This window comes from Pseudochaenichthys georgianus, chromosome 23 (genome assembly GCF_902827115.2).
Source record: "Pseudochaenichthys georgianus chromosome 23, fPseGeo1.2, whole genome shotgun sequence".
Lineage (NCBI taxonomy): Eukaryota > Metazoa > Chordata > Actinopteri > Perciformes > Channichthyidae > Pseudochaenichthys > Pseudochaenichthys georgianus.
The window spans coordinates 18,733,699-18,750,809 of NC_047525.1; the positions used below are offsets into that span (position 1 = coordinate 18,733,699).

A 17,111-nucleotide genomic window follows, 5' to 3' on the forward strand; every position below is an offset into this window, starting at 1 on the left:
GTTGGAATAATATCAAGGCAGCAGGAGGAGGATTTCAGAAGTTATATAATGTCCTCTAGGTTTTTATCATTAATCTGATGGAATTGTGTCATGATGTCTGAATTGATGTTAAGTGGACACAGAGACAACACATTTGCTGTTCCTGATGCAGAGGCACTGACTGCTTGTCTGATTTTCTGAATTTTGTCAGTGAAAAAGGAGGCAAAATCATTGCACGCCCCTGGTGGATAGAAATTCAGAGGCTACTGACACTGGGGGGTTAGTTAGTCTGTCGACGGTAGAAAACAAGGCACGTGCGTTGTTTTTGTTTTTGGTAATGATGTCAGAGAAGAACGATTGTCGTGCGTTTTTCAATTCCAAATTATAAAGGCCAAGTCTCCCTTTATAAATGTCAAAGTGAATGTGGAGATTTGTTTTTCGCCACCTGCGTTCAGCTTTTCGACATTCTCTTTTTTCTGTTTTAACGGTCATGGCCTTTCTCCATGGAGATATTTTCTTCCCAGTCACTTCCTTTACCTTAATTGGAGCAATGGCATCTATAACATTTTTAATTTTTGAATTAAAATGATCTACTAGCTCATTTACTGAGGTGTTAGCAGGGGCAAGTGTGGTAGAAAAATTCTGAGTAACAGAATAAAGAATAGCAACTCCACCCGCTTTCTTATGCATTCTTTCCTGACTCATAAAACTAAAGTTGGGAGGGGTTGATTCGATAAGAACAGCTGCACTATTATTTTGTTCAATCCAAGTTTCTGTTAAAAACATAAAATCGAGATTGTGCTCAGTGATAAAATCATTGATTAAAAATGTTTTTCCTGCCAAAGACCTGACATTTAATAAAGCTAGTTTAAGTTTGTTAAACACACTATCAGTCATGTTTTTTGTAACAAGCTGTGGCTGACATGGAATCACTGCTAAATTAGATAAACTCACACAAACGTTTGGGCGCTTCCTGTTTCTAAGATGATTCACCGCTCTTAATCTATTACCTATCAACACAGATATCGTGTTGAACTCACAAAACACACAACAACAATGGAGGATGTAGAAGCCATCGTGTCCTTGCTTCTTGGTATGTGGTTTTTTATCAAAGCAAGAAGGAAAACTTTGTTTCGGAAAAGGCTGCTTATAGCAAGACGTAATACAGAAGAAGCTGAGGGGAGACTTATGGCAATCGTACAACGCGGCAGAGACTACTCCAGGACGACTCAACGACAACGCTACTCGGTAAGCTAACGTTCGCTAACTAGCAATGTGTTTCACGCTCACTATATGACCAAAGTGTTTCACGCTCATTATATGACAAAAGTGTTTCAAGTATTTAATTAATTGTAGCTACCACTTTTACGTATTAAAATATGTATGCTTTTGTTTGTGTATTTCAGAAGTTAGGTTGCCACCGCAGACCATGTGTTTGGATGCTTGACCGAGCAACCGAGTGGTGGGGTGTGATTGTTCCATCTTTCACACACACTCAGTGGGTGAAGAATTTCAGGATGTCTGAGGAAACCTACGTCTACCTGTGCAACAAACTGCGGCCAGCGATGGAGAGACAGGACACACCATTCCGCGAGTGTATACCTCTAAAGAAGAGGGTGGCCATCGCACTGTGGAAGCTTGCGACCGGCTCAGAGTACAGAAGCATTGGACATCTTTTCGGAGTGAGCAACACAACTGTGTGCCGGTGTGTGCAAGACTTCTGTGCCGCTGCAGAGACGTTGTTAGTACCGGAACTAATTCGTTCACCAGACCGGGAGCAGTTTGCAGAAATGGCTGCCTACACTGAGAACAGGTGGGGGCTCCCACAGTGTGTAGGTGCTATTGATGGATCACACATACCCATCTTGGCACCACAGGAATACCACTGCGACTATTTCAACCGGAAAGGCTGGCACTCCATCATCCTTCAAGGAGTTGTAGATGGAAAGGGACATTTCTGGAATGTGTTTCCAGGAATGCCTGGGAGCTTGCATGACGCTCGGGTTTTGAGGCTGTCCTCATTGTGGGAGTTAGCCAGTCGTGGCAACTACTTTCCACCTTGCACCAGGAACATTGGTGGGGTGAATGCTGGCTATTACATCCTGGGAGACAATGCCTATCCCTTGCAAAACTGGCTCATAAAAACTTTCCCTGACAATGGACAGCTGACAGCAGAACATGTGATCTACAACAAGAGAATTTGCACGGGTAGTGGTAGAAAACGCTTTTGGTAGACTGAAGGGAAGGTGGCGTTGCCTCATGAAAAGAAATGACTGTGATGTGAAACTTGTTAAATCAATGGTGCTGACATGCTGTGCTCTACATAACCTCTGCGAGAGTCATGGAGAGGCCTATGATGATGGGTGGGATGCACCAGCAGTAGCAGAGCCTGGGGTAGCAGTGGCACAAGGTGCAGAGGAGGAGGGCACTGAAATAAGAGAGGGTTTGATGCGCTACCTGAATAGCTAAATATTCATTGTATACAGGAAACTTGAATGTTTTGGTTCATAACATCATGGTTCAGTGATATACATTTCTTGTGTTTGTAATTATAAACACGACATTGAAAGATTGTGGGCCATTAAGGCTAGTGACATTTTGTTTTGTTTTTATTATTACTAAATTGTATTGAACATAAATAAATCTTTTTTTCTCTTTCACATATGTGTTTGTCAAATGATTTAAACAAAAAAATGTTATCAGAATTGACTATTTAGTAAATATTTGATTTTCAAGCACCAGTAAGTACTTCCCCATAATAAGAACATTTGAGCAAATATGAAAGTAAACATAAATACAAATGATCTCTTATCCCCCTTCTCTTTCTGTTTTTTTCTAAATACCCCCTTCCAGTTTATTTGTAAAAGTAAATCTTTTACTTTAAGTAATGTGTCAGTTACCAAATAATGTTTTAGGAGGACCTCAAGCAAGCAAACTCAATTTCTTGCTTTAAATCTCTTCTTAAAATTAACTTTTATTTTAAGGCTTTTTCCTAACTGATGGTGTTTCTTATTGCTTTATAAATTCATGTATGTTTATATCTCTAGATCTTAATTGGCCTATTTTTACAATTGTTTTTGAGTGATATTGTAGGCTTTTGTTTTTTAAAGATCCACAAATATTATTAGTAATGGTATTAGTTGTAGCCTATTTTTATTTAGGAAAAATATAGGCCTATAACTTCTGCCTCATGTGAATCTGAGTTTTTGTTCTGCTGATTTAAAGCCCTTTAATTGTACATTTCAGTTTATGATTGGATTCCAAAACTGTAATTTTGTGTGTGATTGGCAACCCAGTGACTTTGTTTACATGCTCACAAAAATCAGTTTGTTAATCAGATGATGCATTTATCAACAAGAGATAAGATGAGAAGTACTTTATTGAATCCCAATGTGGGAAGTGTTTTTTGTTGCAGCATAAAAAGGCATGACATTGTATGTACAATAGAAATAAAAAATATATTTATATTTGTTGCAGCAGCATAAAAAGGCATGGCATTGTACAAATACAAAATAAAAATGTGTTTGTATTCCAGCATCATAAAAAGATATGGCATTATATAAAAAAAAGGAAAGATAAGAAATAAACAAGAAAGTATAAATGTTTACAAATTAACAAAAACAAGAGAGATGCAACTGAATAATATTAAAATTAGAGAGGTGGTTCGTCTTCCTGAGGAGACGGGCCACGTCGGCTGCCCCCTAGAACCTGGCCGAGAGTGCGCAGGAAGGCTAGGTTAAACGCATGAGTTTGAGCCTTCTCCTCCCTTCTCAAGGCCATTTCCTCCTCCCTCGCCCGGGCAACAGCCTCCATGGTCAGCTGCCAGTGCCGATCCACCTGGGCCAGGCTCTGTTCATGGTGCCGTTCCTGCTGTGCTAGGTGCTCGTCTCCTCTTGCCTGTATGACGATAAGATAATTATAGCAATAAGAATTAGCAATAACAATGAAAAACACAGGACAGGTACAGGTCACACAAGGATACAATACAATGTATAAGCAGAACAACAGTAAGGATGAACTAAATACAGTTATGCCCTAGATGTTTACAATGATTGTGAAAGTGAATTACATTATGTCCAGCCTCTTTATAATGAATATAAATATATGTATATAATAGGATGTCACACACAATTGTACTAGCTGCGTACTAGCTAGTTTGTAACAGAGCATTTCCACACAGTGGTATAGGTTATTTTACTTAATGACGATGGATGATCTAAAGTTTAAAAAAAAGTCACAATTCCAATCGTTTTGCCATGCCTATTTCTTACCTAGAACCACACGCTGCGGTGTCGTGATGGCACTCGGCGTTGGTGTCGGTTCCTCGGCTGGTGTCTGTGGCCGAGGTGAGGTCCGTTCTGATGATGTTGAGGACGGAACACTGCCACCACCCGGTGTTCGGGACTGTTCCTCCTCACTAGTCCCAATGGCATCATCTAGAACAGCAACATGACTTGTTAATTCCACAAACTACTGTAGCACAATACTAAATAGCAACAACAACTGTAGAAAAGAAGAACCTAAACAATGGTGCATGTGGTGTTAGCAAACAATAGCTCTAGCTAATGCTATCTGCCTTAGCTAGGTATGTAGCTCTTCGGGGCTCCATAAAAGGATGGGTTGTCGAACATAAATGTAAGGAGCGTTAGCAAAGACTTACCATGCAGGGACTCCAGTAACGCGGTTGCAGAGTCCAGGCCTCCCTCCCTCCCAACGTTGGCCGGTCTATGGCCATAAATAGCGTCCAACAGGTCGAACCACTTCCAGCTTTTCCTATCGGAACCACTCCGGCCGTTGTGGTCCTTCACGGCTCTATACTCACTCTTAAGCTTTTTCAGTTTTTCCCTACACTGCTGGGAAGTCCTTGAGAATCCGCGTTCGGACAACAGTGCAGAGACCTCCTGAAAAACGTTTAGGTTGCGAGTTGTGCCGTCGAGCTCCCGCTGGATTTTATCATCTGCAATCAGCTGGAGGAACGTCGCAACTTCGTCAATCGACCACGGTATGCTTTTCTTTACCATTTTCTTAGGTTTACAAAAATGCTGCAAGCGTCCCTTAATATATGCGACACTAGGGATTAAGTCGCGCGAGAATTGTGACGTTTATCTCTGACCAATCAGCAGTTGTCACTAGTTTAGCATATTCCGCCCGGTTGTTGGCCCCGCTTGTTGGCCTCGATAGAACCACGATTTAGTCGGGCCAGAAAAAGGGTGAAAAAGTAGCCTCTTGCCAAAACTAGGCCAAGTGGAAACGCAACCAAAGACGGGCCCCGCACGGCTCGGCGCGCTTAAAGCGAGATACCCGCTGCAGTGGAAACGCGCCATAAGGTACTCGAAAGGAGGGTCAGGCCGATTGTCGAACCTCAGATTGAGAAGGAACAATGCGGATTCCATCCTGGTCGTGGAACGACGGATCAGCTTTTTACTCTCGCAAGGATCCTGGAGGGGACCTGGGAGTACGCTTATCCGGTCTACATGTGTTTTGTAGACTTGGAGAAGATGTATGACCGAGTTCCCAGGGAGTTACTGTGGGAGGTGCTGCGGGAGTATGGGGTGAGGGGGTCTCTACTCAGGGCCATCCAATCTCTGTACTCCCAAAGCGAGAGCTGTGTCCGGGTCCTCGGCAGTAAGTCGGACCCATTTCCGGTGAGGGTTGGCCTCCGCCAGGGCTGCGCTTTGTCACCAATCCTGTTTGTAATATACATGGATCGGATTTCGAGGCGTAGTCATGGGGAGGGGGTCTGCAGTTCGGTGGGCTAAGGATTGCACCACTGCTTTTTGCAGATGATGTGGTTCTGATGGCTTCATCGGTCTGCGACCTTCAGCACTCACTGGATCGGTTCGCAACCGAGTGTGAAGCGGCTGGGATGAGGATCAGCACCTCCAAATCTGAGGCCATGGTTCTCAGCAGGAAACCGATGGACTGTCCACTCCAAGTAGGGAATGAGTCCTTACCCCAAGTGAAGGAGTTCAAGTATCTCGGGGTCTTGTTCTCGAGTGAGGGAACAATGGAGCGTGAGATGGGCCGGAGAATCGGAGCAGCGGGAGCGGTACTGCAGTCGCTTTACCGCACCGTTGTGACGAAAAGGGAGCTGAGCCAGAAGGCAAAGTTCTCTGTCTACCGGGCCATTTTCGTTCCTACCCTCACCTATGGTCATGAAGGATGGGTCATGACTGAAAGAACGAGATCGCGGATACAAGCGGCCGAGATGGGTTTTCTCCGCAGGGTGGCTGGTGTCTCCCTTAGGGATAAAGTGAGAAGTTCGGTCATCCGGGAGGGACTCGGAGTTGAGCCGCTCCTCCTTCGCGTCGAAAGGAGCTAGTTGAGGTGGTTCGGCACCTAGTTAGGATGCCACCTGGGCGCCTCCCTAGGGAGGTGTTCCAGGCACGTCCAGCTGGGAAGAGACCAAGGGGTAGACCTAGGACCAGGTGGAGGGATTATATCTCTTCGCTGGCCTGAGAGCGCCTTGGGATCCCCCAGTCAGAGCTGGTTGATGTCGCCAGGGAAAAGGAAGTTTGGGGCTCTCTGCTGGAACTGCTACCCCCGCGACCCGACCACGGATAAGCAGGAGAAGATGGATGGATGGATGGAATATTAGGGTGTTTAGATATGGCTAATGTGTCAGCAACTTGCTTACTTAACATATCTTACAAAAACATCTTATATTAAGGCATATGGAGTCATGGACCTTTGTGCACATTTCCCATACTACTTTCCTTATTGCTCCCCTCGAGCTCTGTTCCTAAATATCTATAGACCACCCAAATACTGTGCAAGCTTTTTTGATGACTTTACTGAACTGCTGTCTATAGTGTGTATTGACTTTGTTGGTGATTTTAACATCCATGTTGACAACCCCCAGAACAGAGGGGCTAAAGAACTGTTTTGTGTTCTTGATAACTATGGACTGACGGCCCGTCCACACAGCGGCGTGCGTTGAAGCTTCCAACGCTTCTGCCCATTCACTTTGAATGGGGTGACGTCACTTTTAGCCGAACTGCATTTTGGGAAGCGACGTGGAACGTTGCCGAGGCAACTATTCTGCCGAGGCGTCAAAAGTTGAACATTGCTCAACTTTTGAAGCGAGCCACGCCAGCAACGCTCCACGTCGCTTCCCACGGTGCAACTCGGCGAAAAGTGACGTCACCCCATTCAAAGTGAATGGTGAAGCGTCAACGCACGCCGCTGTGTGGACGGGCCGTCAGCATGTGACGGAGCCCACACACAATAAGGGCTCACTCTGGACTTAATTATCTCAAAGGGTCTGAATATCTCCACGGTTGTGGTGACTGATGTTGCACTCTCTGATCATTCCTGTGTGTTCTTTGAGAGCTCTATTTCTGTTCACAAAAATGTTCAAAAAGAGGTAACTATGGAAGCAAAAAAGAGACAGAAGTATTTGAATTTTATTAGACACCGAATTTATAGCATTGAAAATAATTATTTTGAAAATCATGTATCTGAATAGCGAGCTAACTTCAGGGAAAACTCGGGGTTTATACAGAAAAACTGCCGTTGCAGGAAAGACGGCCGGCAAAAATCACCGACTGTGTGAACGTGAGCATTAATAGAATATCACCTCCCATCTTCAGAGCAATCTGACTATTATAACATTAGCGTTAAGAAAGCTTAATTAAATATCTGCCACAACATAAGTAACCGGATCAGAGTAACATTAAGTACAATCCGCGGCATATCACATCATACTGTATCATATTATTTCCTTATCTGAGACTGATTTTAAATGCCATTTTCTTAATGTCTTTCATTTTTTGTAAAGCACTTTGAATTGCCTTGTGTTGAAAAGTGCTATATAAATAAACTTGCCTTGCTTTGAGTCAGCTGAGCCGTATCTGGCCGTGCAACACTCACAGTGTCACATACTGTATGCAGAAGTATTATTTTAAGCAACACATTAAGTTGACGAAACACTCAAGTCAAATGTAATTAAAGTCAGATCCACTCGTGTCTTAGATGGGGCATATCATAAACCTGTTAATGTACGCATTCAAACACTTGTTCTGTTCCCAGCTGTATTCACCTTGCAGGTGCAGCTATGTGGCTTTGATCCTGGATAAAGTGTTTAAGTCATGGATGTTTAAAGTTTAACTTCTTCATATGTCTAATATTAAAGTTCACTTTTCATTCAGGAAGTATGACGCTGCGCTGTCAGTACGCTTGTCCATGTTTGTGATTGGTCGAATGCTCCAAATACCACCCCTTTCATGTGAACGCGCACCTAACTAGATAGGACACGGCTGGCTTGAGCGATCCACTTGATAACCCGCGTCGTAGTACAGTTTAGCGAGAGCGCGTATGTTTTGGAATAGGCCAACCGGCTAACTCAAACATATCGTTAGGTTGAACCAGCTTCGTAGTACAGGCCCCTGCACAGGCCTAGCCTGTCACTTTATTTGACAATTTTTTTTAACTTAATCAATTAATAGATTAAGATATAGTGTAACTTATGTATATTTTTTCGTTTTTATTTAAAAAAAATTGTGATGGTTCATGCTTGAAAACTTTTAGTTCACATTTCAATAAATTGTATTTGCACTCCTTTTGTCCATTATTCTTACTGAAAATGTCAAGTTACACATTCACATCTGACTGAAGATTGGCACCATTTATTTGGGTATATCCAGTCTCTGATAGTGTTACGTTATTATGAGAGTGCTCTGTTTGATTCTGAAATTGTATATATTTATATAAATATATACATAGGCTATATATATGTGTGTGTGTGTGTGTGTGTGTGTGTGTGTGTGTGTGTGTGTGTGTGTGTGTGTGTGTGTGTGTGTGTGTGCATCTGTAGCCTGTTATTGTCTCATTATACCGCACTGTGAATGAATTAAAAGTAAATATATAAGTCGTCATGAACACATCTGTCCATCAGACAGAGGGCTGCTGTGCCTCCTGTCATCATTAATGGACGTCTCTTTAAAATGACCGCTCAGAGGAGAGGAGTTCTCATTTCTCTAACCGCCTGCTGCTTCCCCTCCTCTCTCCTCGGTTCTCCTCCTTGGCTCCTCCGCTCGCATCTCCTGTGGGCGGAACTAAGGCCCAATCCCAAACCACTCCCTCGACCCTACCCCTCCGTGACGAAGTGAACTCCGTCTGTAGCCACACTCGCAGCTCAACGAGGCTCCCTCCTGTCAGATGGAGGGTATAAATACAGCGGCAAGCTTTGAGACAAACTCCCCTCTCTCCGGCAGAAACAGGAAATGCCGTAACTGTATGTAACAACGGTTTGAAATCAGCATCTCTTTGACAAAAATTTTAAATTAATAACTCAAATAAAACTCCAAACATCTTTCATTGTGTTACTTTTTTGTAAAGCTCTTTTAGTTTTACACCTGATGTTTATAAGCTTCTTAGTTATATTTCACACAGGCTCCGCCCTCTACTGGACTCTATGGGTACTACTCTCTATCATGCTGTGCGTGCTTTCACCTACTGAGTTTACGTAAACGTAGCCGGCCAATCGGGGCGAGCCTACCTGAATGCGCGCGCAGGCCCACAGTATATAAAGGCGGCTACACCCGCCGCCCACTATCCTTTTTTCTCTTCAGACGAGCTGACAACCGAAGAGTTAAACGAACGAAGATTAGAAGATTAGAAGAAACGAAAAATGGACTCACCATTACTGGAAGCTCGGCCATGCACCTGCCCTGGTTTGATCGCGGGCGCCGGTCTCCACCACCTCTGCTTAGAGTGTTTGGGGGACCAGGATATGGCCGAGGCGGTGCCATTCACGTTCGCCATTCCAGCGGGGCGGGTGGCTCCGTTTGCCGTTGTCGGGCACTTCTGGGTCCGGTCCATGGAGGTCCACCGCCCTAGGTGATGACCATGGCGGCGGAGCGCAGCTGCTCGGGCAGCAGGCTGGGCAGGGAGCTGAAAACAGCTCTGCCACGCTACCGGGTGACAAGGCGACTGCTGGAGATGCCCCCACCTCACCAGATTAGAGCGATTATTTGTAGCTTGATCGTGGCCGCCGCCGTTGTCTGCCGTGTGATATCCCGGTGAGGGATCACGCCGCATGGCACTTTCCAAAAGGACCGTGTTGTTGATCTCCCGGGCCGGGAGCCCCCGTGTTTACCGAAGGGCTCTTTGGATCGATCTCCTTGGTTACGTGGGCGAGGAGTAGTCGCAGCGTGGCTGCTTCTTGCTCATCCCCAGAGAAAATAACACTGTCCCACACTCCCCGCCCCCTCTGTAATCTCCAGGAGCCAGCAGGTGTGCACGTGAGTGGAATAAACCGAAGTGCTGTCAAAACACTGTGCGGGTTCAAGAGAGAGTGATGTGTGTGTGAGAAATGCATTCAGTGGAAACGATTGCATTTATCCCAGAGTAACGGCCCGTCCACACAGCGGCGTGCGCTGACGCTTGCCGGCGGGCGTGTCTGAAACTCGACCAACAACCAATCACATGAATCTCCCGCCCCTGACACACAAGCAGCGGTTTGATTGGCTAGAGCTTGTACTGGCATATGATTCGATTGGCTGACGCCTCACCGAGGCGTCAAAAGTTGAACATTGCTCAACTTTTGCAGCGAGCCACGCCAGCTACGCTCCACGTCGCTTCCCACGATGCATTTCGGCTAAAAGTGATGTCACCCCATTCAAAGTGAATGGGGAAGCGTCAACGCACGCCGCTGTGTGGACGGGCCGTAAGAGTTATCTCTCTCCACATTTCCACTTTTCACCATAACGGAGCGTCCACACTACAGCTCCAAAAATAGCTTGGAGCTGGGCGTGTCTGGAGCTTGGGGATTTTATTCAAGCAACACGGCCAACAACCAATCACATGAATCTCCCGCCCCCGACATAAAAAGCAAAAACCCCTGGGGATTTTATGTGAGCAATATATATATAAACTCCCCAAACAGGCGAAAACCTACCAGTTTCCCCCACTGTCTCTGCCACCTCCCTCCATGCCTGGTTCCTCCGGTTTGTATCCCGGTAGGTGAAGAGGGTCTGGTCATACAAAACCGGGTGATTCGCTACGGCGATAGTTAGTTTCTCCTCCGACTTTTTTTGAAATATAGAAATGAACGGTGGGATATCTCTCCCAGCTTAGACGCGGTTTGATTGGCTAGCGCTTCAGCTGTCAGATTTTGGGAAACGGGATTTGATTGGCTGGCGCTGGCTACTCCGGCGTCCAGGCGACCAGAAGTTGAACATTGTTCAACTGGGACGCCTGAGACGCCTCGCTCTGCTACCCACAATTCAGTTCGGCGAAAAAGCGCGGCTACGTGACGTCACCCCATTGAAAGTGAATGGGCAGCTTGGAGCAGCTTGGAGCTTTCGACGCTGTCGACGCTGTAGTGTAGACGGGCCGTAATGAGCCGCGGCCCCACGGGAGCATGTCGCGGTGCGTTCAAGGACCTCAGTAGAAAGTCGGCCGTTTTCTTTGTCAGCCCCCATGCCAAAACTCCCTTCTTATGGAAAGATTTGGCAGCGGAGTAGGCCACCAGAGAATACTACAGCTTCTTAGCTTGGGCTTCACAGCTGCTGGCATGTCCCCTGAACACAGTTTTGTGGGGAATGGAAGCCCCACAAAAGCTGTATACTGACAGAGTAGAGGGGCAGGACACTGAGCGGGCCGCGGTGCGTTCATGGACAGAAGAAGCTCAGATTAATGCCTCTTTCTCTCTGAGAGAAAACAGCATTATGGCGGAGCGCGCGCTCTCACGGGAGCGTGCCGTGGTGTGTTCAGCGACCTCAGTGAAAAATCGGCCGTTTTGTTCTCTGAGTGGAAACTGCATTATAGAAAAACAGCCCTTTCTGTGTCAGCCCCCCATGGGTCAAACTTCCTTTTATGGAGGGTTTGACGGCGGAGTGGGCCACCAGAGAGTACCACAGCCTCATAGCTGCGGCTCCGCAGCTGATTGCACATCCCCTAACACAATGTTATGGGGAATGGAAAATCAGTGGTGTATTAACAGAGCAGACGGACAGGACACTGAGACTGGGTTATTCACTCCAGTTTTACAGCATCCCTCCTCCGTGCAGAAGCATGAGAGGCAAATCTGTCATCCCAGGAGGAGATTTCCTCTCGGCATGTGCACTCTCAAGTCAGAGAGAAGGGGCACTATTCCCTGTACTTCCTGGTTCCCAAGAAGACAGGAGAATTCAGGCCCATTCTGGATCTTCAATGCCTGCACCAGCACATTGCATGCAAGAAGTTCTGTAGGAGCCATTTTATGGGTGTTGTTGGTGTGTCAGTTTATTTAAGTTATATATAGTGCAATATTATTTATGAACACTGGGTGGCGGGGTTTAGCTGCACCGGGTGTATATAAAGAGGTCATAGGTGACAGGAGAGGGAGGGACACAGAAGGAAGAGAGCATACCGATTCCACCAGCCCGGCAGATGCTCATCACAACAATTAGAACTGTACAATTAACCCTGGTATGTAAAGCTGAATAAAACCTCATTATAAACTGCAACAAAGGACCGGAAACTCATCTGTTTGTGTCTGCGTCTGGATCACTCTTCAGCCCTTCTGTGAAAGTAACGGCAAAAATAGGACATAGGAAAGGAAATTGCCATTACAAGTTCCATATGTTAACTATGAAACAGTTACTGGGACTGGTGCAGCCAGGCGATTGGTTCACAACCATCGACCTGAAGAACGCTTACTTTCATGGCGAAATTGCTCCAAAACACAAAGTATTTGCGGTTTGCCTTCCAGGGGGTAGCCTACGAGTACAACAGACTGACGTTCGGCTACTCCCTATCCCCACGCACATTACGGCGCTGCAACCGGGCATGGGGGTGTTCTTTTATCTGGGCAACCTCATAGTCATGGCCAGGTCCAGGGATTGGGCAATGTTTCACATAGCCCAATTGATCCTACACCTAACCAAGTTGGGTTGAAAAAGAGTTGCGGTCAATTGGAAGAAGAGCTCCCCCATACCTCACCAGTAGGTAGAATATCTGGGGGTGATGCTCGATGCAGGCAGACTACGTGCCACCCTGACAGAAAGCAGACAGGCATCCCTGCTGTGGGCAGTCTGCAGGCTGTGTCAGGGTGACAGCTTTGATCATCATGCAGACTTTGGGTCTCATGACGGCTGCTCACTCCGTAGTGCCACCCGGACTCCTGCATGCACGTCGCATACAGAGGTGGCTTACCGACCTTCGTTTAGATCTCAAGACACAAACGACGTCTGGTGACCATCCCCCCCTCAGTAGAGAGCAACCTCCGATTCTGGGGGTCCCCAGAGAATCTGCGGAGGGGAGCTCCACTGGGGCAAGTGACCTCCTATATCACAGTCTTCACAGACGCTTCAGTGACAGGATGGGTGGGACGTGCCTAGAGAGAGCTTTAGGTGGTTGCTGGCCTCTGACAGAGGCTCGGCACAGCAACCTCCTGGAGCTGCAAGCAGTGATGCTGGTCCTACAGCACTTCAAACCCTTAATACAGGGCAAACATGTGCTAGTGAGGAGCGACAACCGCACCACAGTGGCGTACATCAACAGGCAAGGCGGAGTCCGCTCAATAGCCTTGTTGACCGCAGCAGAGAACCTGTGGTTGTGGGTTTCACAGATTGTGTTGTCTCTAAGGGCCCTGCACATCCCGGGACAGGAGAACAGGGGGGCCGACCTCATGTCAAGAGGCGGACCCCTGCCAGACGAGTGGAGGCTTCACCCGGAGGTGGTGAAGCAGTTCTGGACTCAGTTCGGGAGAGCAGAGGTGGACCTGTTCGCCGATCGCCGCAACAGCCACTGTGCCCTGTGGTTCTCCCTGGCCCGGTGGGACAATCCGCCCTTGGGGGTGGACGCATTTGCACACGAGCCATGGCCAAGGAAGCTGCTTTACGCCTTTCCACCGCTGCACCTTATCCCCCCTCTCCTGGATACGGTGAGGCGGGAGCAGCTGTCAGTCATCCTAGTGGCCCCAGATCGCCGCCTGGCGCCGTGGTACGCGGGGTAACACAGATGATGGTGGGCCAACCCTGGGCTATTCCTCAGGTCTGGGGAGCGCTGTCTCAGGAAGCAGGGGCAATAGGGGCGTTACCCACTCTGGGCCAACCTCTCCAGGCTTGGCTCCTGAGAGGGACAGGCTGAGACAGGTGGGGCTGTCTGACAACGTTATTCAGACTATCCAAGCAGCTGGAGCAGAATCCACCACAGCCTGTTACAGGCCAAAGTGGGCGGGATTCCGGCGATGGTGTGAAGGAAGGAGTCTAGAGCCTCTGTCATGCACGCTGGGCTGTCATGCATTCTTACCTACTTACAGATACTGGTGGACAGGGGGCTGGCTCATTCCACAATTAAGGTGTATGCAGCAGCCATTTCATCCTGCCATGAGGGATTTGGAGGCAGGTCAGCCTTCACTCAGCCGCTTATGTTGCGGTTTTAGCAGGGGGTCAGGAGGCAGCGCCCAGTAGTGCACGCCTCCGCCCCACAGTGGGACCTGCCGTTGGTGCTCAAGGCTCTGGTCACAGAACCATTTGAGCCCCTGGAGCTCTCCTCCCTGAAAGCACTGTCATGGAAGACAGCATTGCTACTTGCCTTGACTTCGGCCAAAAGAGTGTCGGTGCACCCAGGGGTAGACATTAAGGGTAAAATGCCACTGGCCCTCCAGGCCGGTGGAATTGTATTATCACTGGCTCCACCATTGTAACCACTGGCCCGGAGCATTCGTCCAAAGAAAATCAACTTAAGAAAATTTAAACTTAAAACACATTTGTTGCAATAGTAATTTGGGCACTAACTACATTACTACTTGTACTACAACATTTGAATCATCAGTTCTTCCTCATTTTCCTCAATTGTTCATATTAAAATAATGATATTGTGGTCATTGTTAAAAAATGTCTGCTATTATTATGAGTATTATTATTTGTATAATGCGCTTTCTGGCTTCCTGTCATTAGGAGTTAGAAATGTAATGGCTATGTAATAGATTTGATTAGAGCCTTCATTATCCTAAACTGCTGGGACATTTCGCCAATACCTTTATATTGTCTACTCTTCACTTACTTGTCAGCATAGGTCGGCATTGATGTACAGAGCCGACAGAAGACCTTGTTTATATTGGCATCATATTGAGAGGTGCAGTGACGCGTCCTGAAACCAGGAAGTAAGCTGCTGGTTCCCTCGACAAAAAAGCAATGGTATTTCTCCACAGGGTTTTGGAAAATAGCTGGAAATAAGGTCTGTGGAAAACAAACCTGTTTGATAAATGCACGTTTTGTTCAGCCGGATAATCTCCACATGTCTACCCTACTTTTAGAATTTTCGAATCATAAATCTAATCGATAGATTATAAAAGTGTTTTAGGACGCGTCACTGCACCACTAGAAGCCAACTCCATCGATCAAGCTGGCTGAAACTTTCTCTCCCTCTTCTTCTCATACTCCCTGTCACTCTTCTTGAACTCCTCCGGTGACTTTCTTTTATTTGAAGATTGTTTTTTGCCCGGCGCTTGGTCGGTTATTATCGCTGGTATTAAAAACATTTTGGCGAATGGTTAGGTGGCGCGATAGTCTGTAGTGAAGGAGTGCGCTCCCGCTTACGGGAGCCTGCTCGCGCTGCGCTCCGCAGCAAACAGCTGTTTGCTTTTCACCCAACAACGACAGCCGACTCACGAAACGCTATGTTGTAGCGTTAATAAACGAAACAATTTAACTAAATTGCTAGTCAAAATACCAATACCACAGGACAACTTTTTTTTTTTTAAAGCAATATTTTTAGTGGCCCGAGCGGGCAAGTGGAAAGTACGTTATGCTGACCCGGGGTGTCTAAATAGTGCTTCCGGGCCAGCGGGCCATTTATAATGTCGAGCCCTGGCACCCAAGCTGCCTTTTGATCCGGGGTGACCGTAGCAGGGCGACACTCAGACCGAACCCCTCCTTTACTCCTAAGAGCCTAACGGCCCGTCTACACTACCTGGCATAAAAAAATCTTGAAGCTGGGCGTGTCTGAGGCTTGGCGATTTCTCGCGACCAACAACCAATCAGGAATCTCCCGCCCGCCCCCGGCATACAAAGCAATAGCAATGTTAAAACGAAGTAAACTGGATATAAACTCCCCAAACAGGCGAAAACCTACCAGTTTCACCCACTGTCTCTGCCACCTCCCTCCATGCCTGGTTCCTCCGGTTTGTATCCCGGTAAATAGTTCTGGTCGTAAAGAACCGGGTGATTTTCTACCGTAATTTCTCGTTTGGAATATGAGGAAATGAACTGCGGTCTGGCTCTCCCAGCTTGCACGCGGTTTGATTGGCTAGCGCTTGTACAGGCGGGATTTGCATAAACGGGATTTGATTGGCTGATGCCAGCTTCGAAAGCATCGGGAGCATCAAAAGTTGAACATTGCTCAAGTTTTGATGCTCGCGATGCTTGCAAAGCCACGCTCCGCTCCCCACAATGCAGTTCGGCGAAGATTCAAAATCAACTACGTCACCCCATTCAAGTGAATGGGCGAAGCGTTGAAAGCATTTTTTGATGCCTGTTGTGTAGACGGGCCGTTAGGAGTTCGTTCAGGTCAAGGGCTATTCAGTTAGGTGGCTTTAATCTTCCACCCCATATTGAGGCCAGGGAGGCTAAATTGCACCTCCTCTGCCCAGTGCGTGTGCTAGCATGTTATATAGAGCGCACGGCTGCCATTAGACGCACTGAACAGCTGGTTGTGTGCTTTGGGGATGGTGTGGCTAGAAAAGCTCTCTCCAAGAAGCGCCTAACAGGATGGCTATGCGGGTGCATTACACATGCCTATGGACGGGCGGGGAGAGCCCTCTCCACTGGGGTCCGTGCGCATTCTACACGGGCTGTGTCAAACAGCCTTATTCAGCAGCGTGAGTGTAGAAGATATAATCACGTCAGCGTCTTGTTCTACACCAGGCTCCTTCATAAAATGTTATCCCCTGGACATGTCTGGCTCCTTCTCGTCGTCTGTGCTTGCCGAGGCAACGCGTGACTGGTGAGAGGGGGGGGGGGTGGCTGTGGGTCAGCAGGTGTCTGACCCCCCCCCCCCCTGGACATAAATCACTTGTGTTTTCCCATGCTCCTGAGGGACTCGGGAGACATGGTGTGCAATCAGTCTCATACAGGGCTGGAGGCAGGCTGGGAGAGCCTTCCTCACTATTGTCCATGCCCACTCTACACGGAGCGTGTGTG

General features: G+C 47.2%; 1 protein-coding gene across 1 annotated transcript; it reads left to right on the forward strand.

Annotated features, from left to right (window-relative positions):
• Nucleotides 1–621: 621 nt before the first annotated feature.
• LOC117468255 (uncharacterized) lies at nt 622–2,398 on the forward strand. The gene is made up of 2 exons (XM_034112269.2): nt 622–1,227; nt 1,386–2,398. The coding sequence occupies exons 1-2, from the start codon at nt 1,036–1,038 to the stop codon at nt 2,211–2,213; spliced, it is 1,020 nt and encodes a 339-aa protein (XP_033968160.2). The 5' UTR covers nt 622–1,035; the 3' UTR covers nt 2,214–2,398.
• The last annotated feature ends 14,713 nt before the right edge of the window (nt 2,399–17,111 follow it).

Excerpts from the sequence above, each read along its gene's own strand:
- LOC117468255 (XM_034112269.2), top strand. The coding sequence starts at position 1,036 with ATGGAGGATGTAGAAGCCATCGTGTCCTTGCTTCTTGGTATGTGGTTT. Across the intron at positions 1,228-1,385 it reads CTCAACGACAACGCTACTCG|AAGTTAGGTTGCCACCGCAG; the intron begins GTAAGCTAACGT and ends TGTGTATTTCAG.